The 22,850-nt window shown below is 29.9% G+C and overlaps 1 protein-coding gene across 1 annotated transcript in view; it reads right to left on the bottom strand.

The window, feature by feature from the left end:
- nlk2 (nemo-like kinase, type 2) overlaps positions 1 to 22,850 on the bottom strand; it is a 110,563-nt gene that overhangs the window by 28,063 nt on the left and 59,650 nt on the right. The window contains exons 4-6 of the mRNA XM_073817680.1: positions 9,216 to 9,322; positions 7,255 to 7,340; positions 3,583 to 3,792 (exon numbers count right to left, since the gene is read on the bottom strand). Of these exons, the coding sequence (XP_073673781.1) occupies positions 3,583 to 3,792; positions 7,255 to 7,340; positions 9,216 to 9,322 (403 nt within the window). The remainder of the gene's footprint in view (positions 1 to 3,582; positions 3,793 to 7,254; positions 7,341 to 9,215; positions 9,323 to 22,850) is intronic.

Raw genomic sequence — 22,850 nt, 5'->3', positions numbered from 1 at the left:
TATGCAAAACAATACATCAAATATAACACTTAATATAAATAACTTTTCATAACAATTACAATAAAATAATAATTATAATATATTTTTAAATATAAATAATTATAAATATATAATATAATATCATTTAATGCAATACAACATAATATAATATTATAAGATAAAACTATTAAAAGTTAAAAAACAATACATAACACTTAATATAATACTTTTAAAAAACATTTTTTTACTTATTAACAATTAATAACTTATTAATCAAATAATAATTATAATAATATAATATAATATAATAATAAAAAGTATTAAAAGTTAATTTTATAGAAGAAAAGAGTTTTTTTTTTTTTTGCGATCTCCGAATGCGAATGAATGGACTCCATAGGACAAAATATTAGGCTTATGAGGCTCTTTTTACAACTGGAAGGTTAATATTGTTTTTCACTTGCGACAAAACAACGAATTAGCCGTGCATTTATATGGAAATATGCTTTAGGAGCTATCTATCCATCCTCGCACTCGGAGATCGACACCTCTTGACTGGCAAGACGGCTGCGAGCGGAAACTCAAACAGTGAAAGTGAGTTGTTCAAAAACTTTCTTTTTAGTAAACTCTGTGTACACAAACAATGTTCTCAATGCTCGAGTTCATGTGTAGAGACCCAGGCGATACTTCGAGCAAAGTGTCATGGTGTGTCGAGCCTTCTTAGTGTTGTAAAAATATCGATTTTGATGCGCTCAAATTTATGCCCCTAGTACTCCCATTCACCGGCCACTGACCACAAAACGAAATCACAGTCAATCTCAAAAACAGCTCGTTTGTCGTAATTATGCTTTTAGATATATGTTTGTCTCGTTTACAGTAAAAAAAACAGCCCAGGTTGCATTTTTGCAATAGTTATCCTTTAAAGAGGATGTCAATGTGCTGTCGGGGCACATTCAGGGCTGTGTGGACACACACACACACACACACACACATACACACGCACACGCACGCACACGCATCCTTGTGGGGACATTTGGTCCCCATAACGTGATGAATACCAGGTACACACACACACACACACACACACACACACACACTGTGGGGAACAGCCAGTCCCAGAGTCTCTGACACACAATGCAGGGCCAGTATTATTAGAACATATGGCTCATAATCTTCTGTGTGAAATACATAAAACTTGAACTAAAAAGTGTATCTGTAGTCATACATTCTTACTTATGTTACTTAATGTTTATCAGATTCTGAACAGAGCAACAGTAGAGGCCTCTGTGCATATGAGAAAACTAGAGACATGCTGTCTGTGTGACAGTGTTGGTTCTGCTTGCTGCAAACACACAGAGATGGAGGACAGAGGGCTTCTGGGTCACGGCCACACTGGGGTTTCAGTGCAACAGAGCCTTGAGCTGCCCCCGCTCGCTCATTAGCATGGCAGTACAACATTTGCCAAAAATACAGTATGTTAAGGTCACATGTTTAGCATCAGCATCCAAGTTTTTCTGTGTTCACTAATGTTACAAAGCTGGATATCTATAGTAGCACTACTACTGTAACTCTTCTTGAATTTTTAAAAATCGAACCATTCAATTAACTTCTTTTTGTTTTTAAAAGATTAGGTCACTTCCAGAATAAACATTTCCTGATAATTTACTCACCCATATGTCATTCAAGATGTCTTTCTTTCTTCAGAGGGAAAGAAATGAAGGTTTTTGAGGAAAACATTCTAGGATTTTTCTCCATATAGTGGACTTCAATGGGGTCAATAGTTTGAAGGTTCAAATGACAGTTTCAATGAAACTTCAAAGGGCTCTACACAATCCCATTTGAGGAATAAGGGTTTTATCTTATGAAACGATCCGTCATTTTCTAAAAAAATAAATAAACATTATATACTTTTTAACCGCAAATGCTTGTCTTGCACTAAGTGTATGACTTAACACGTTACGTAATCACGTTGGAAAGGTCATGTGTGGGTCATGTGCATCTCATTTTCTCCTCCGGCTTCAAAATTGTCTGACATTGTTATTTTACCTTTTTTTTGTGAAGGACGTTTGACTTTCTTTGCACTTTTGCTTTGTAAACACTGGGTCGGTACTTCTGTCTATGTCACATCCAACGTGACTATTTAATGCGTGAAGTCCAGCTAGTGCAAAAAGAGCATTTGTGGTCAAAAAGTATATAAATCTTTCTCTTTTTTTCTGAAAAATAAGCGAACTTTTTGCTAGATAAGACCCTTATTCCTCGGCTGGGATCGTGTAGAGCCCTTTGAAGCTGCACTGAAACTGCAATTTATCAACACATTTATCATATATTATGTAGAATCAAAAATTCGAGATTTTATCTATTATTTCTATACTATTGTAGTGTTTATGAGTTTATTTGAATCAGCTTTAATTTTTATATTTTCACGTTTTCATTTTACTTTTGAATTAAATTGTATTTAAAATTTTATAGCTTTACAAGCCTTTTTTTTACTTTTTTATTATTTATTACATTTATTTTAATTGTTTTTATTTCATTTTATTTAATTTTTATTTTACTTTATTTTATTGTATCTTTTATTTCATTTATTTGATTTTATTTATTTATTTATTTTTTTCTCCTCCACTTCAAAATCGCTCGACGTTGTTGTTTTACCTTTTTTTGTAAAGGGCGTTTGACTCTCCTTGCACTTTCAACGTGACTACTTAATGTGTAAAGTCCACCTAGTGCAAGATGAGCATATTTTATTATTTATTTATTAATTTATTTTTTATTTAATTTAATTTTTATTTTACTTTTTTTAATAGATTTTTTTAAAGAGCGTTTGACTCTTTGCACTTTCAACGTGATTACTTAATGTGTAAAGTCCAGCTAGTGCAAGATATATTTTATTTATAGACATATTTTATTTCTTTTATTTTAATTAAATTTAATTAAATTTAATTATTTTTCAAAAATTATTTTATAGAATTATTTATTTATTTAATTATTTTATAATTATTTTAATTATTATTTTTTTATTGTATTTTATTGTATTTATTGTATTGTATTTTATTTTTATTGTATTTTTTACTATATACATTTTTATTTATTTATTTTTTATTTTATTTTTTATTTTTTACAAAATGACAAATGATCGTTTTGCTAGATAAGACCTTTTGTCCTTGGTTGGAATTGTGTAGAGCCCTTTGAAGCTACATTGAAACTGCAATTTGGACCTTCAACCCATTGGCTCCCATTGAAGTCCACTATATGGAGAAAAATCCTGCAATGTTTTCCTCAAAAAACTTAAGTTCTTCTACATCCTGGATGACATAGGGGTGAGTAAATTATCAGAAAAATTTTATTCTGAAAGTGAACTAATCCTTTAGTTTCCCTTAAAACGGATTTTGAGTTTAGGGAAAGACAGATATACTTGCTCAATATCGAAGACATAACATCTATTTAGCTGTTCTACCACTACACCAAAAATCAGAAGGTTCTGATTGGCTGATAAGAAGCTAATGTTTATACAGGAGCATGTTCTACTTGCATAAATCACAATGAGTTGCGTGAAAAGGCCGTTTTCTGCCTACAGATCGAGTGCTGAACATGAGCGTAGGTGAATACCTGTTGGATGGGACTCTGGGCCTGGAAGAGGATGCGTCGGCCAAGCAGCTCGGCAAAGATGCAGCCCACAGACCAGATGTCGATGGCGTTGGAATAGTGCCTGCTCCCCATCAGGATCTCTGGCGCTCTGTAGTACTGCGTCACCACCTCCTGGGTCATGTGACGCGACTCGTCCAGCTCCTCCACTCTTGCCAGGCCAAAGTCACAAATCTGTGCAGAATTTAGAATTATTTACACATTCACAAGTGTGCGTTTATTGACAGGGATGGAAAAATGCTTTTTATCATGAATCAAGCAATAAAACCAATATTAGATGGAGAGGCTCATTCACATTTTAACCAAACCGACAAACAATAAAAGCGCTATAAACACAAGACCCAATTTCCAATCATCTCAAGCTGCTTGAGCGCTCCTGGGAAATAAATAAATGAGAAAAATATCTCTGCCTCTTCTCTCCACCCACTCTCAGAAAGAAGGCACAAAAAGGCCTATCATGCATTACTAGTTATTTACTCAAGTAGCTCCACCCAGTTTTTCCCAGAGGCTTAATTTTTATGCATTCCCACAAGACGAATTTAAATCCTGCAAGCAACGCTATTAACATGCACTTTATTAAAACGATTTCTTGTTTCATTTAAATAAAACCACCATTTATAGAAAGAGTGACAGCGGCCAAGGTGTTATCATGTGGTTGCTAGGGTGTAGTAAGTGGTTGCTAGGTGGTTATAATCTTAAAATTGAAACGGCCCAAACAGCCCAAGTTTATGTTTCTATAGCTAGGTCTCCATTCATGTGTTTTAAATAAAATTGCATAAAGAACGCCTTAAGATATGCACATACATTAAATTATGATGGAAACACATTTATCAAATAAATATATTATGTGGAATCAAAAATCCAGTATTTTACTATTATTTCTATACTATTGTAGTGTTTAATAGTTTATTTGAATCAGCTTTTATTTTTATATTTTCAAGCTTTTATTTTACTTTTGAATTTTTTTACATTTTATATAAAACTTTGTATTTAATTTTATAGCTTTTCAGTTGTACTGTTAGTAATTTTAGTACTTCACTACTAAAATAAAATTAAAAGCTTACAACAAATAACTTTAATAAAATAGTAGTTATTTGTTATAAGCTTTTTCTTTTATGTTATTTTTATTTTATTAATTTTCATTACTTTATTTTATTATTTTAATTATATTTTTCTTAATTATATTTTTATTTGATTTCATTTTTTATTTTATTATTCAATTTAATTTATTTTAATTTAATTTAATCTATTTTTTTAATTTAATATAATTTCTAAAATATATTTAGCTTTTCACAATACCAACACAGTTTTTTTTTTACTTTATTTTATTATTTTAATTGCATTTTTTATTGTATTTTTAAATTTTATTAAATTAAATTAAATTTATTTTATTTTACATTACATTTTATTTAATTTATTTTATTGTTTTATTTCATTTTATTGTTTATTCCATTTTATTTTATTTTTAGCTTTTCAAAGTAACAACAAACTTTCATTTATTGTTTTTACGCTATTTTATTATTTAAATTGTATTTTATTTTATTGTATTTTTAAAATTTTAACTAATTTTATTTTATATTAGATTTTATTTCATTTATTTCAATTTATTTTTATTCCATTTTATTTTATTTCATTTCATATTTCAGTTAATAAAAATGATTAATAGCTTTAGCTTTTCACGATACTAACACAACTTTATTTTGTGTTTTATTTTATTTTATTATTTTAATTGTAATTTATTATATATTAGATTTTATTTTATTTCTATTCATTTATTTTATTTTTTATTTCATTTTTTAAATTTTCTTATTAAATGTAATTTTTTATTCCATTTAATTTCATATTTATTTTTTATTATATTTTTCTATAACCAAGAAGGATTTAATAGCTTTAGCTTTTCGCAATACCAACATTATTTTATTAAATTTTTTACTTTATTTTATTTGTTTTTTATTTTATTGTATTTTTTATTGTATTTTATTTCATTTCATATTGTAATTACCAAAACTGATTTTTAATAGATTTAGCTTTTTACAATACCAACACTAAAAAAAACATGTAACTTATTAATTTGCTCAGATAACTGCCTACCAAAAATGACCATTTTAATTTCTCAAACACAGCTAAATATGTCATTTGGATGTAACAGCTAATGAAAAGTCTGTGTAATGTTTTCGTGGTACATATTGACATATAATACAGTTAGGAATGCTTTCAATTAGTTGCATTTTCAAGTCTCACAGAGCATATAGAAAACATGTTATAGATAAAAAACAAATCAAATTTGAACCTAAATCAGACTTGATCGTGTTTGATTGTAAGACACGACCATAAGACAAGGTCTAGCACGTCACAGCTAAATGAGGGAAACATTCTTCTTTTTTGGAAATGGGGATTAAGGGCTAAATGAAGCAGCGCATCCTAAATGATTCGCTCTCTGTGGTCCAATAGCACAATCTATTCACGCTCTCCCCGCCAGCACATTTCTCATGCTGCTGGGTAAAGTCTGCACGCACATACATGGAGAATTTCTCTTTTTCCTTTATCTCTCTCTCTCTCTATATATCTCTCGTATCAACCTTGCTTTCTCTTTTGCAGCTGGGCTCTCTCTATGGGATCCAGAATGAAGATTTATGTCAGGAACTGAGCCGATGAATCAATCCCAAAGGGGCCCTGACCCCCTGGAGCCAGAAATTGTGTGTTAGTGTGTGTACGCTGGCGCTGTAGACCTGGCCTGGCCAGACAGATATGAAGCGCCCTTGCTCCTCGATAAAAGCAGTTATAAAGACAGAATTCAAGGCCCATAGGCTAGAGTATATAATGCTAAAATAGCAGGAGAGCACAGAGACAAAAGAAGCCAGTAAAATAGAGCTTAAACAGGCAAAACTGCACATACAGTCAAACTAAAATTTATTCAGACACCTTCAACATTTCTCACATTATCAGTTTATTCTCTATAGTTTAGAAAATGGTAATAAAATCTGACATGAACTCATTAACAAATTTTTAACACATTCTTGGTGAATTAAAAATATTAAAACTTTTAGATGGTAGTTTGTACTGTATTGTTACAAAAAAAATTGTATTTTAAATAAACACTTTTTTTTTTGTTCACAGGTTCCAACAAAATATTAAGCAGCACAGCTGTTTTCAACAGCGATAATGAATCAGAATATTAGAACGATTTCTGAAGGATCATGTGACACTAAATACTGGAGTAATGATGCTAAAAATTCAGCTTTGTTTGAATTTATTTTAAACTGAAATAATATTTCACAATATTACAGTTTTTCTCTGTATTTTTTTTATCAAATTAATGCAGCCTTAATGAGCATACGAAACATCTTTAAAAAAACATTACAAATCTTACTGAACCCAGATAGATAGATCATTAGCTGTTACATCCAAATAAATAAAAACAATGTTTTAAATTATATAATAAATATTTTAAAATGTAATATTTTTTTAAATATATAAGAATTTTAAAATTAATACTTTATAAAGATAGATAGATTTAAAATATTAATTGGTTTAAAAAAGTCTCTTATGCTTGCTAAGACTATTTTTATTTATTTATTTATTTTTAAAGTACCAAAAAATTGCCAACAAATCAGGTTTGACTTGCATTTCACTAACCTTAAGCACACAATTGCTGTTGACCAACAGGTTACCAGGTTTAATGTCTCTGTGCAAAATGCCAGCTGAGTGTAGATACTTCAATCCTGTGGACACAACATATACATCAGCCATTAAAGACATTTTGCGGACACAAACTGTATGCAGATGAAGCAGACTTTGTTGTTATGCTATACAGGTTTCTTGTTTGGTTTGAAATATAATCCAGTTGACATATAAACAGACTTTTGCACCATGGTGGCCTTTTTACTCTAATATGTCATAGAGCTATGTGTCACATCAAAACACTGAAGTTGAATGTGTTTCATGTGATTCATTAGGAATTAGGTTAACTGGTCCATTTAAGACATGTCAGTTGTCCCACAGTAAACAAAATATCAAAAAGGTGACTGTTTCTTGTTCTTCCATTTGCATTCTTACACTTGAAATGGCCCAAACAGCCCAAGTTTATGTTTCTATAGCTAGGTCTCTATTCATGTATTTTAAATGAAACTGCATAAAGAACGCTAAATGTAAATATCAAGATATCCTTAAGATATGCACATACATTAAATTGTGATGGAAACACATTTATCAACTAAATATATTATGTTGAATCAAAAGTTCAGTATTTTACTATTATTTCTATACTATTGTAGTGTTTATTCATTTATTTGAATCAGCTTTTATTTTTATATTTTCAAGCTTTTATTTTACTTTTGAATTTTTATTTTATATAAAACTTTATATTTCCTTTTATAGCTTTTCAGCTGTACTGTTAGTAATTTTAGTACTTCACTACTTAAATAAAATGAAAAGTTTATTTTATTGTTTTATTTTATTTATTTTTCATTAGTTTATTTTATTATTTTAATTGTATTTTACTTTATTGTATTTTTATTTTATTATTTAATTTAATTTATTTTTATTTAATTACATTTTTTATTTAATTTAATTTAAAATTTAGCTTTTCACAATACCAACACAATTTTATTTTTTTTTTACTTTATTTTATTATTTTAATTGTATTTTTAATGTACTTTAAAAAGTAATTGGATTTTATTATTTTATTTTACATGACATGTAATTTATTTTATTGTTTTATTTCATTTTATTTTATTTTTAGCTTTTCACAATAAACACTATTTTATTTAGTTTTTACCCTATTTTATTATTTTAATTGTATTTTATTTTATCGTATTTTTAAATTTTATATTAGATTTAATTTAATTTAAATTTTTATTTAATTTTTAATTTTTTTTAATTTCATTTTATTTTTATTCCATTTATTTTATTTCATTTCATTTCATATTAATAATGATTAATAGCTTTTGCTTTTCACAATACTAACCAAATTTTATTTTGTTTTGTTTTTTATTTTACTTTATTCCATTATTTTAATTGTATTGTATTTTATTGTATTTTTTAATGTAATTTAATTTAATTATATATTAGATTTTATTTTATTTTTTATTTCATTTTTTAATTATTCCATTTAATTTAATTTAATTTCATATTTCAATTAACCAATAATGATTTAATAGCTTTAGCTTTTCGCAATACCAACATAATTTGATTTAAATTTAAATTTTTTACTTTTATTTTTTATTTTATTTTATTTCATTTAATTATTTTATAAAATAATTAGACAACTGTCTTAAGAGTTAATATACATGTTTAGTTTCTAAAATAACAGTAAACAAAATTTCAAAGAGCTGACTGTTTCTTGTTCTTCCATTTGCATTCTTACACTATGTGTAAGAGTGGTCTGTCTTTTTCTCCTCATTTTCTCCGGTGAGACTATGATGATATTGAACATGAAGTAGAGAGGTGTGTGTGATTGTCTGTGTGTTCTCTACCCATGAGATTTGGTGAAGAAAGACTCTGCGTGGAGAATTTGTGTCTCTGAACTCTGAGGTGGAAGCTTTTGAAATAAAAATTTGAAATAAAGAGCTCAACGTGTCTGTGTGTGTGTGTCTCACCTCGGAGGATCTGGTAGAGAAAGACTTTGACGTGGTCAGAGCTCAGGGGCTGTGGAGACACGATGATCTTATGGAGGTCACTCTGCATCAACTCCGTCACCACGTAACTGCAGTAAGGGTTATGTCAAGGGAAACAAGCATGCCAAAAATAACAGCGGGAAGTTCACACATACAACAGCGCTCCAAATGATAGGCCGCATTAGCACTCATCTAAAAACAGAGCCAGTGGAGAGGGAGGTCACTGGCAAGTGGAGAGGGTGAATGTGAAGAGGACTAGTATTTGTCTAAAGTGCCACTCCTAAACTAGAGCACAAAGTCAACAGCGTTAGTCGCACATTATTATTTTTTTAAATCAGATGTAAAATGGACCAATAACTATGGACCATACATTTAACTCCAACCCCAATATTTTGTTCTTCAGTAGAGCTGTTTAGTAAACTGTAGTCACAGCTTTGTGAAGCAACCAGCAATGAAAAACAGTTTTCAAAACAAAAAAAGTATTATTTCCCTTGTTAAAGGGGTAGTTCATCCAAAAATGAAAATTCTGTCATTAATTGTCATTTACTCATCCTCATGTCGTTTTTGTTCATCTTTAAAACACAAATTAAGATATTTTTGATAAAATACAAGAGCTTTGTGAACACAAGTATTCTAATAGCTTTATAACATTACGGTTGAACCACTGAAGTCACATGGACTATTTTAAAGATTTCCTAACTACCTTTCTGGGCCTTGAATGTGTCAGTTGCTTTGCTGTCTACACAGCTCTCGGGTTTCATCAAAAATATTTTAATTTGTGTTAATTTGATGAATGAAAGTCTTATGGGTTTGGAATGACATGAGGGTGAGCAATTAATGACAGAATTTACATTTTTGGGTTAAACGTCCCTTTGAACTTGTTCATTTACAGTGTTGTACAATATTATTTTCTGTTTCAAAATGCATTGTGAAGATCCATTTTAGTGAATTGTGTTTATTTATTTATTTATTAGATGGTTTGTGAATAATTTGAGTCATCATTTAACACTTTTTAGGTTAAAAAGTATTTCATTTAAAATGTTTGAATTAAAGAACTATTGAGTTAAAGCTATTTAATTATTAATTTATTAAATAAAACGTTTTTTTAATAAAAACATTTAATATTAAATTTACTTTTATACTTACTTAATATTAAATTTAATAATTACCTACATTTTTGAAAAAACTTTTTATGATCTTTTTATAATCATTTAAAAAAAGCAGTGACTGTTTAGTTTTTTAAAATTGACAACAAACTATGTTTTTTGACAGAATAATTTAACAATATAATTTATTATATTATTTCCTTATGAATTAATATTAGGGGTTGACCGATATGCGTTTTTCAGGGCCGATACCAATACCGATTACTACAGATCAAGTTTACCGATAACCAATATTTTGAACCGATATAAATGTCTGGTGTAAAAATGCAAATATATGTCTAAATTAATAATAACAAGGCCTCTGACAAAAACTCATAAAATGCGTTTAAATTATTTAATCGGCAAATAATTTTTGAAAATTGATAACCATAAAAATGCTTAATATCAGTGCCGATAATCGGTCAACCTCTAATTAATATAAACATATATATCTTCATATTCATCTGTGAAGAATAGTCTTCATGACACATATTATGACTCGTTCATAAATATACACTACCAGTCAACAGTTTTTAATAAGTCTCTTCTGCTCAAGCCTGCATTTACCTGATCCAAAATACAGCACAAGCAGTAATATTGTCAAATATTTTTACGTTTTAAAATAACTGCTTTCTATTTCAATATATTTTAAAATGTAATTCCTGTGAACAAAGCAAAATTTTCAGCATTAGTCTTTAGTGTCACATGATCCTTCAGAAATCATTCTAATATGTTTTGACTTGCCGCCCAATCATTTTAAAATGATTTTATTATTATTCTCAATATTTAAAACAGTTGAGTACAGTTTCTTATAGGATTCTGTGATGAATAAAAAGATCTAAAGGTCAGAATTTAGCTGAAATAAAAAGCTTTTGTAACATTACACACCATGTAAAAGCTTGGAGTCAGTATAATTTTGTTTTTGGAAAAGAAATTATAGAAATTAATACTTTTGTTAGGCAAGGATGCTTTGAATTGATCAAAGTGATGATAAAGACATTTATAATGTTACAAAAGATTTCTTTTTCAGATAAATGTTGTTCTTCTGAACTTTCCAGTCATCAAAGAAACCTAAAAAAAATCTACTCAGCTGTTTTCAACATAATACATGTTTTTGAGCAGCAAATCTGAATCTTAGATTGATTTCTGAAGGACCATGTGACACTGAAGACTGGAGTAATGATGCTAAAAATTAAGCTTTGAAATCACAGGAATAAATAGTAAACTATAATAAATAGTAAGTAGTTGTATTAAATAGTAAAAATACTTCACAGTTTTACTGTTTTTGCTGTAATTTAGATCAAATAAATGCAGGCTTGGTGAGCAGAAGTAGAAGCAGAAGAAATCTAGTTATTTATGAGAACAAATTCTATAAAATCTCACCTGCAAAAGAAAGAAAGTAGCATTACATTCTGCTTTCAATGGACAGCTAAACACTTGGCAGAGCAGGTTTGTGAGGCTTCACAAGAAACATCAGGGTGTGATGATGTGGGCATTAGACGGTGATGAACGAAGATGGTGAAAACACACATAGGAAGTGTTACAACAGCCACTGAATGAGAAGAATCCAAAAGGGAACGTAATCTAATCAGCACAACCACTATTACTATAATTCACTTCATTACGTTGTGACCGTCAGGGCTCAATGAAAGGCTCCGTTTCCACATCTAAGGGCATAAAAGCACATATTTGGCCTCTGTTACAATTCCCAGAATATAAAACACACAATGATGAGCTGTTCTTTGCTGTACAGTCCGGCTAATAAACACAAACCGGAGAACTGTCACTTCTGGGTATCTAGGTCTGACCTTTATGTATAGAAGATTATGATGTTGAATAATCTTCACCTGGAGACGCACATTATGACTCATTCATGTGCTAAAGAAGGAACAAGGAGCAATTATGTGCCTCAGCGCTACTAGTCTCTCAAAACAAACACCAACTTCAGCAATCAACACATACGAGCGCAGACTCAACACGTCGCCTGTCAGTAAATACAAGCGATGGAGAAAGCGTAGGAGGACTTCCTGGCAAAGACAAACCGCCTGTGATCTTCCTTTTATAAACACACAAAGATGAGCCGCTCTTTGCCACTCGGTCCAGTCGAGCATTCACGCTCGCTGCCAGGGAGTCATGCACACGAAGCTAGGCAAGGTTTGACAGATGCAGATATGTGGTTCAAAAAAGCTCATCCAGTCATCGACACTGCGGCCGAGTCAGCAGAGGCAACCCTCTCGTGTATGTGTGCGTGTGTGTGTGTGTGAGATAACTACAGCTGAGCATGCAGGACTGCTTGATTGACTGTCTGCTGGGACAAGCTCATCCTCTACCCACCCCGCGGTTTTCCCTCAAGTTTCTCAGCTACAAGAGTGTCACAAGTATTTTCATGCCATCTTTCACAGTGTCACTGCAAATTCACACGGCTTCTCTTCGCAGCCTTGGAAGCATCACTCTTCCACTTTCTCTATATACTTAGTGTTTTAAAACTTGTAACCCGAAGAATTAAACCTGCAAGCAACACATCTTGCAATTATTCACATCTTGAAACTCAAACTCAAGTTAAATTGAAAATATTATAAAAATTAAAAACTATGATAAAAGGTGAGGTCTCATTTATTTATTCTGTGAATTTTGGTGACAAAATCCAGTCATTTCAAAAGGTATCCATGCCATCGTGAATTCTGCGCAAGGGCGAAAGAGATTTATCAAGCTGACCATTTAAACTTGAGTTGAAAGTGATAGATTTTTATGATTAATCGTGATTAATCGCATCTTAAATGAAAGCTTACCTACATAATGTATGTGTGTGTGTGTACTGCGTTTATTTATATGTATACATAAATACACAAACATACATACATGTGTTGTATTTAAGAAATATATGTAATATATATTTAAATTTATGTATACATATATACACACAGATATAAATATAAATATATATTTAATATAATAATATAATATAATATAATATATATATATATATATATATATATATATATATATATATTAGTTTTTATTTAGTACTGACCTTAGTAAGATATTTCACATAAAAGGCTGTGTTGTGAATGATCCACAGTTGTGTTTTTTCCCACTGATGCTCCAGAAGTAAAAAAAAAAAGGATGCATTAAGAGTCGGGGTGTAAACATTTGAAGAGAATGAAGATGTGTACATTTTTCTTATTTTGCCTGAATATCTCTTTTTTTTCAGAAACTACAGAAGTTACTCTCCCAGAAGACAAAATAAGTTAAATTTACCCTGATCTTCAAATTCAAAAAGTCTTCATCCCCGGCTCTTAATGTACCATTTTGAATTTTGGAGCATCGGTGAGTGTTTGAATCTTCTGTAATAGTTATAAATATACAAATATACACAGTACACATTTGACAGCACTAATTTTGACATGTCTGTATTACTCTAAATGTTGTATTTAGTCTAAATTTAGTTTTGCTAAATGAGGTGATCACCCATAACACCCTGAAAACCACATTGTAGCAGCCTAGAAACCACCTAAAATCCTAGCAGCATGCTATAACCACGAGTACCTTAGCAACCATACACTACGTCCCTTATAACAACTCAGAACAGTAGCATTGTGGCAGAACCTTTTCTTTAAAAAAAAAACTAGTTATGTTGCTGCAATTCAACAGCTTATGGACTACTTAACAGCCAATTCTTTCCCCCTTTTCCCTTTTTCTTTTCACATCCACTATGAAACAAAAGCAATATTTGTTTCACAGCTCTTTGTGGGGTAATAAAACATGACTACACTGCAAAAGGGGCAACAGAGCTCTGCTGTTAAAGGTTTAGTTAACTTCCAGAATAAAAATGTAATTATCTTCTGAAGGCCAATACTAAATGATACTAAAAAAGATATTTAGGCAAAATAAGAAAAATGTTCACATCTTCATTCTGTTCAAAAGTTTACACCCTCGGGTCTTAACACATAATTTTTCCTCCTGGAGCATCAGTGAGCTTTTGAACCTTCTGTAATAGTTGCATATGAGTCCCTCAGTTGTCCTCAGTGTGAAAAGATGGATCTCAAAATGACAGTTATTGTTGGAAAGGGTTCAAATACACAGAAAACAAAGAATTTGTGGGACCTGAAGGATTTTTCTGAAGAACAGCAGGCAGTTTAACTGTTCAGGGCAAACAAGGGACTTTTGAACAACTATCACTAAAATATATAGCCTCTTGTGGACTATATGTAAATGTATTTTTGAGAAATAGATTATTCAGGTGAGCACTAAATAAAAAAATAACATGCATTTTGTGTGATCCCTCTTATTTTGTTAAAGTAATTAAACATTAGCAGATTCTGCAAGGTGTATGTAAATGTATGACCTCAACTGTATGCTTAAAAAGGACAAAATAAAACCACAATAAAAGTATCACTAAAGTGCTAATATGAAGCTTAATAGGTTTACTAGAGGAAAACGCCAAACCTTAAGTCATACAGACTTTGAATAACATAAAGGTGAGTGAACATATACCAGATTTTTCATGTTTGGTTGAACAGTTCTTTTAAAAATCACACCCGTGAGACTTTTTAACTAGGCTGGGTGTCTCAAAAGCAGACTTGCGGAGAGCTCCAGGCAGACCTCGGCACGATATTTCGATAATCGCCTGAGAACAGAGGGCTTTTGTCACGTGCCTAATTAGCCTCATGCAAATGATGGCCATGCTTGATTGCTTCACTGAAATGCAAATTACACATCCTCTGAGCGCGGTTCTCCGCAGAGCGTTAGCGCTGACGCAAAAAAACACACACATGCTGAAGAGCTGAATGGGGACTATGGGGAGTGAAGTCGGTGGCGCTCTGCCGGTTCTCTGTGGCCCGTGACTTTCTTTATCTCCCCCGTGACTCTCTCTCTCTCTCCCCCACTAAATTAGTGCTGAACCAGTGCTGCTGGATCGCTATGCCAACTAGCACAGCTTGACTGTGGGTAGAGGTGGAGAGGCACCTGTGGTCTGGAGCTCCCCTCCAGAATGACTAACTGACAGTTGAGAGTTACAGAAGGAAGTGGAGTGATTCTACTAAATGGTTCCCATGGTGACAAGCAGGAGATACAAGAATACACCTGCATGTATAAAGAAACGTGTCCACACCTTGTCTAACACATCTCAAGATGCTGAAATGAACATATACATACATTTCAATATTCACAATGCTACTAGGTAAATAACCATGAGCATCTTTGTATGTCTGCTGAACATAGCTGGCTGTTAATTTTCTTTTTCGAAATTGCAAATTAAAATATTTAATTTAATGTTACTTAGAAATTACTCAAGTTAAAAATTTACCAATATGTCTAAGAAAAAAAATTCTTCCTAGATTAAACATTTTTCAGTATATATATATATGCTTTAAACACTGCTATATACTGAAAAATGTTTAATCTAGGAAGAATGCTTTTTCTTAGACATTGGTCAATTATATATATATATATATAAATACTATATAAATACGTAATAATTATAAATACTTATAAATACTTAAAACACTGCTATATATTAAATATTGATTTATATATATATATATATATATATATATATATATATATATATATTATTTAACTGTAATCAATATTTAACTATTCCTAATTACATTTTTTTTTGTTATATTTTGTTGCTTCATTTTTCCTATCTTCTTATTCATTTCTATAAATGATTTTCTTCTATTTCATTTCTCCTTATATTTTTCATTTTATCCTATTTATTTTAGTATCTTAGGATTTTATTGTACTGTTATTTAATATTTTCACATTTATATGTTGCTTTATTTTTCTTATCTCCTTATATTTTTCTTTTTATTTGATCTTATTTATTTTAGTATTTTAAGAATTTTCTTTTATTGTTATTTAATTTTTCATGTTCATTTTTCTTTTCTCCTTATATTTTTCATTTTATTTTATTTATTTTAGTATTTTAGAATTTTTTTGTCTCGTTATTTAATTTTTTCATTTTTTTATTTTAATTTCTGAGTATCTTTTTTCATTATTTTATTTTTATTTTATCGTTATTTAATTTTTTAGAACAGTTTTTATTTTATTTTGTCAGTATCTTATTTTTCTTTATTTTATTTTACTTCGTTATTTTATATTTTATGTAGCTTAATCTTAATCTTTTTAGCTTTTCATCTTATTTATTTTATTATTTTATCTTATTTTAGTATTTTAGCATTTTATTCCATCTTATTTTATTTATTTTTTATTATTTTTATTTTATTATTTTATTTTACTCTATTTTATTATATTTTACTCTTTTATTTTATTATGCTACCTTATGTTAATCTTTTTATCTTTTTTATTTTATTATTGTTGTTATTTAATTTGGTCAGTATCTTATTTTTCCTTATTTTATTTCTTTATTTTGTTGATTCATCTTAATCTTTTTAGCCTTTCATCTTTTATTTTATTATTTAATCCTATTTATTTTAGTATTTTAAAATTGTATTCTTTCTTATTTGATCATTTTTATTTTTTACAGCAATATCTTATTTTTATTTAATGTTATATTTTATTATGCTAATCTTTTGGATTTTATTATTATTTTATTTGAATAGAGCAAAAAAAAAAAAAAAAAAAAAAAAAATTTCATACCATGAACAAAAAGGCCTGTATCCAACATTTTCATATCAACACTTCGTCAGTATTCAGCACCTGTCTGATAAACATTAACTACAACTACGGTATCTTCACATGCAAAGCCATTTATACTTTGAAGTCTTACAGGAAACAGGCAGTGCTGCAGGTCAATGAACTTTGAGGAAAAAATTACCTGCTACAATATCTTTTAAAAGATAAAAAGAGACATTTCTACCTATTAAAACATCCCTATAATTCCACATTCCACAGAAACAACAATCCAGTCATTATTACCGCTTTAAGACATGGTATATGACTATCCACACACACACACACACACACACACACACACACACACACACACACACACACACACACACACACACACACACACACACACACACACACACACACACACACACACACACACAGAAGCCCACCCACAAACATGCTGCACACACACAGCTCACACTTAGCCTACACACTCATAGATTTGCGAATTGGTACAAACACACACTGCACACACCGAAAGGGGGGCTTGGCCATGTGTGAGACTGAACACAGCTTTCACAAATAATAATGGCAAGGTGTAATCGTTGCCAGATGCAGATGGAGGGAGGCGTATTTCACAGCTTTGCTGGGTGCTAATTGACCTGCTCGGAGACCTGGAGGGGGGGAATCTGCTAATTCTGCTGCTACAGTCTTTTCGGTAATTAAACCCAGCGCACCTTGCTTCTGTCAGCCCATTGGCCATTGTAGCCTTTTATCTTCCACATCCTGAACTTCCTGCCTCAGCAACAACCACAGAGAAATGGGACTGGTTCAGCAGGTGAAATCGCATTTTAGACTTTCATTTCAGAACAGCGTAACATAGCACACAGGAACATAAAGACTTCAAAAGAACAGAAGGAAGAGCTGAAAATACATTTTTTTAGAGGTGTATCACAAGCAGCCATGCGAGTTCGGTCACTGGCATTAACAGTAAATCATCAATGTCTTTGTCCTTAAAGCACACATGACTCATTCTGTAATCACAAAAGCAATCTGTGTTTGAGACAAGTCTTCTCACACCTTCAGCACATGCGCCCAGAAAACACCCGCCGCATGATGCCCAGGCAAACACTTACTTATCATACCACACAAATGCTCACTGGCTTATCTGAATGTGTTTCAGACTCTCTAGAAAAAAGTAAATAAATATTTACTTTTTAACTTTTAGAATAAATATTATTTATTTTAAATAAACAGTAAAATAAAATAAAATAACAACAAAAAATAAAATAAATTAAAATAAGGAAAAATAAGATGAAATAAAATTAAGACAAAATAAAACACTAAACTAAATAAGATAAAATAATAAGGGCCAAAATATAAAAAGAAAAGATGAAAATGAAGAAACTTAATTAAATATAATATGAAATAAAGTAAAATAAGAAATTAATAAAAAGCTAAAATACTAAAATAAGTTATATAAAAATAAGTAATAGAAAAAGATAAAAATTAAGTAACATAAATAACAAAATAAAATAAAAATAAAGAAAAATAAGATAATTATTGATATAATAAAAAGTATAAAATAAAATAAATAAGATAATAAAATAAAATTCTAAAATAAAAAAGATAACATAAAAATGAAGCAACATAATGAAATATAACATTAAAAAATAAAAAGTATGAAATAAAATTAAATAAGATTAAATAAAAATGTAAAATTCTAAAAGAAGATAAAATAATAAAATAAAGATAAAAAGATTAAATAAAAATGAAGCAACATAATAAAATACAACATTAAATTAAATAAGGAAAAATATGATTTTTATTAAAAAATTATAAATAAAATTAAATAACAAGATAAATAAGATAAAATAAAAAAAAATGAAAAAGATGAAAAAAGAAAAATGAAGCAAAATATATCATAAAATAAAAAGATAAAAAATGAACCAACATAAAATATAAAGAAAAATAAGACATTGATAAAATAAAACAAAAAATATTAAATAAAATTCAATTACAAAATAAAATCATTTATAAAAATATAAAAAATTTAAAATAAAGCAACATAATCAAATAAAATTAACTGATTAAATAAAAATTATGCAACATAATAAAATATAACATTTAAAAAAATAAGATAATAATAAAATAAAAATGTAATAAAATTAAATAAGATAAAATCAAAAAATCAAAAAGATAAAAGGTATTAAGCAACAATAAATAAAAAAATAAAATAAGGAAAAATAAGATATTGATCAAATTTAATAAATTGATTAAATAAAATTTAATAAATAAGATAAAATAATAAAAGAAATATAAAAAGAAAATAAAAACGAAGCAATATAAAATAAGATTATTAACAATGAAACACCTCTAAAAGTTTTGATCTTAAATAAAATAAATTAATTAAATAAGCAACATAAAATTTTACATTACATTTAAATAAAATAAGGAAATATAAGATATTCATAAAATAAAATAAATTGATTAAATAAAATTAAATAAAACATCATTCAATTCTCAAATAAATAAGATAAAATAATACAATTAAAAAATGAAAAATGAAGCAATATAATATAATATTAAACAAAATAAAAACAATATTAATAAAAAAAATCAAAAATACTAAAATAAGATCAGAAAGATAAAAAATAAGATCAAAAAGAAGCAACAAAATAAACTATAACATAAAATAAAATACACATAATAAAAGATCATTTTCTGTGAACTGCTCTTTCATTAACATTCTTTACTCACCTTCACCAGATCTACAAAACTCAGAACCACCTTATCTAACCTCTGTTACATAACTAAAGACAACATGGCGACAAACAATCTGAAACAGCCTTGAGTGGAGTTGACGCTGGTTAAAAAGCCCTCTTTCAGACCTACCACAGAGAAATCCACATCCTCTTAAACTAGCAACCTAGTGACAACTGTATCAAAGACCAGGAAGATGAAACAAGAAAGTCGCAGATGCATTAAAATGCTTGACTTGTGTTCAAAACGCAACTCGGCAGGTTGCTTCTCTTGACATTCTGAGTTGATTTAATAATAGATGCATGATAGGCCAGCGAGTAGCTTGACTGGTACTGACAGAAGCCTAGAGTAACTGTTGGTGCTATAAATAGCCTGCTAAGACAGCATCAGGGGGCACGTGCCCTCAGTGTGAAAGAGCACTGCCTGAACTTCACATATTTTACTGATCACAGCATCAAACTACCTGCTCAGCAAACACTGCCACTGGTTCCACCATAAAAATAAACACAGATTATCCACACCAACATATTTTGTGTAAGAAAAACTGAGATTTTTGAGATTTAATGTCATGCTTTTAATGTCATGCTTTTAGTTTTCAAAGCATGACTGAGATTTAATGTCATGCTTTGAAAACTAAAACTTTTATAAAAAAAAAAATGATAGAATTTAATAGAAGTTCAACCACAAAAGTAGATACATTTTATATTTAACTACATTTTTTGTTAGAAAAATACATACATTAGATACATACATAGATACTTTTTATGTTTCTCAACATATTTTATATGTGAGAAAAACTTTCATTTAATGTCATGCTTTGAAAAAGAATACTTTCATAAAGAAAAATTATATAATTAAAAAAAGTTAAAAGATACTTGACTTCTTATAAGTAAAATATTTTACTACTTATTTAATACATTTATACAATTTAAATGTCAAGCTTAATAGAAGGCATTAATTATGTTTTAATAAATTATATATATATATATATAGAAATAATAAATATTTTAGAAAAAAAATCTTTTTTAATTTTAGCTAAATATTAAATGTGTGATTTTAAATGTCAAGCTTAAAACAAGTAATTTATTATGTTAAAAATTATACATATATAATGTTATTAAATGAATAAAAAAATACATTTGTTGGCATTTTTGTTTGAAAGAAAACAATCTTTAAATATAAAACGGTAAATATGTTTTGTGTTATATATATATGTATATATATGATTTTTTTTATTATTATTATTATTTATAATGCTAAAAAACACCCTTTATATGGGGATGAAAAACAACTGGTCCAAATCAGGGAGAAAAAAATAATTTTTTTTTACAAATATTTATTAATTGTTTAAAAATATTTACCAACATTTTTATGTGTATTTTGACAATGCCATGTTACTACAAGTTATACAAGTTATTTATTATGCTTTAACAAAATTATACATATATAATGCTCCCGTAAATGAATAAAAACAATCCATTTGCTGTCATTTTTGTCTAAAAGAAAAAAAAATTCTTTCACTTTTTTTCCCATTTATGATGCTTAAAAAACACTGTTTATACGGTGTGGCCCCAGAAATGTTGGCAGGGGATGGGGAAAAAACCCCCCCAACTGGTCCATTTGGAAAAAAAATAAAATAAAAAATTGTGCAGTTGAGGGAATACTTTAGGAATGGGCACCTGTGCCCAACTACTCACATCATGAAAACGCAATAATTGCCTCTAAAAACAATCCTCAAAATGGGAGACCCCGAAAAAAAAAAACTAAGATACTAAAAAAAAGTCACAATGCAACTGCCAAAGACGTTTGTCTTACACATATATACAATTAAAATAAGCGCAGATGGAAATCTCTCCGTCGCCAATCTGTCCCCTGCCGAATGCTGTGCTGATTTATCTTTAGTTCTCGCTTAGTTCTCGAGCCATCCAAAATGCACATCCCTAATGCATTTGTGTGTGTTTAACTGCGTCCTGCAGGACTGTGTTCCAGAAAAGCGCGCACAGGCTCCAATGGAGGAGAGCCAGCACATCCTATCCCTGGGGATTCAGTTATTACACAAGTACATGAGAACACGTGGACCCACACATGTACTGTGGAAAAAAAAACCCTACTTATATAGCATACTGTGTGTGTGTGTGTTTATATACAGGTATATAGAGAAAAATATAAGGAAATATGCTCTCAAATATAGTTAAAGCACATCTGAGAAGTAGTAAACCCGGGTCATGTAACAATGCAACTGCAACAATGCAATGCAACTGTCTTCAATGAGGCCCAAAAAGGCCCATGTCACACCTCTCTTCATATCCCTGCATTGGCTACTGGTTGCGGCTTGCATCAAATTTAAGACACTGATGCTGGCATATAGGACAGCCACCGGCTCATCACCTGCCTACCTCTATTCACTACTACAAATTCACACTCCCTCCAGAAGTCTGAGATCCTCTAGTGAAAGATGCCTCATTGTACCACCACAGAGAGGCATGCAATCACTTTCCAGAACATTCTCATTCACTGTTCCTGCCTGGTGGAATGATCTTCCCACCCCTATCCGGAATGCAGACTCCTTAACAGTTTTCAAGCGACTGCTGAAAACCCATCTTTTTCGACACTATTTGACTCAAAAAAAAAAAAAAAAAATCTATTCTCCTCTCTTTCTTGATCTTCCCTTTTTTTCTAGCCAGTACTCATCTAACTATGCCTGATCTATGGTATTTTTGAGCACTTCGTATGTTGAACTGCCTCCTTAGGATGAATCGCTTGTTGTATTCCCACTTGTAAGTCGCTTTGGATAAAAGCGTCTGCTAAATGAATAATGTAAATGTAAATGTAAACCACTGACAGAGCTTTAAAACCAAGCTAAGTTTAACTGTAAGAAGTAAACACAAACATAACAAAAACAACCCAGTGAAAGCACCATAAACCACATAAACAAGAGAGGTTCTGTTCCAAAATCTAGTGAGCTGCCTGCATAGGCATTTTAAAGGTCATGTAACCTCATAAGTGACCAATTTAGAATGCTCTACTAAGCACACAAATACAGTTCTAACACTACTTCCAATTGATTTTAATAGAGCGCTCATAAATATGTTTATATAACCTAAGGTATTTATATTTATATATATATATA

This window comes from Garra rufa, chromosome 14 (genome assembly GCF_049309525.1).
Source record: "Garra rufa chromosome 14, GarRuf1.0, whole genome shotgun sequence".
Taxonomy (NCBI): Eukaryota; Metazoa; Chordata; class Actinopteri; order Cypriniformes; family Cyprinidae; genus Garra; species Garra rufa.
This window is presented reverse-complemented; position numbering and strand designations above follow the sequence as displayed.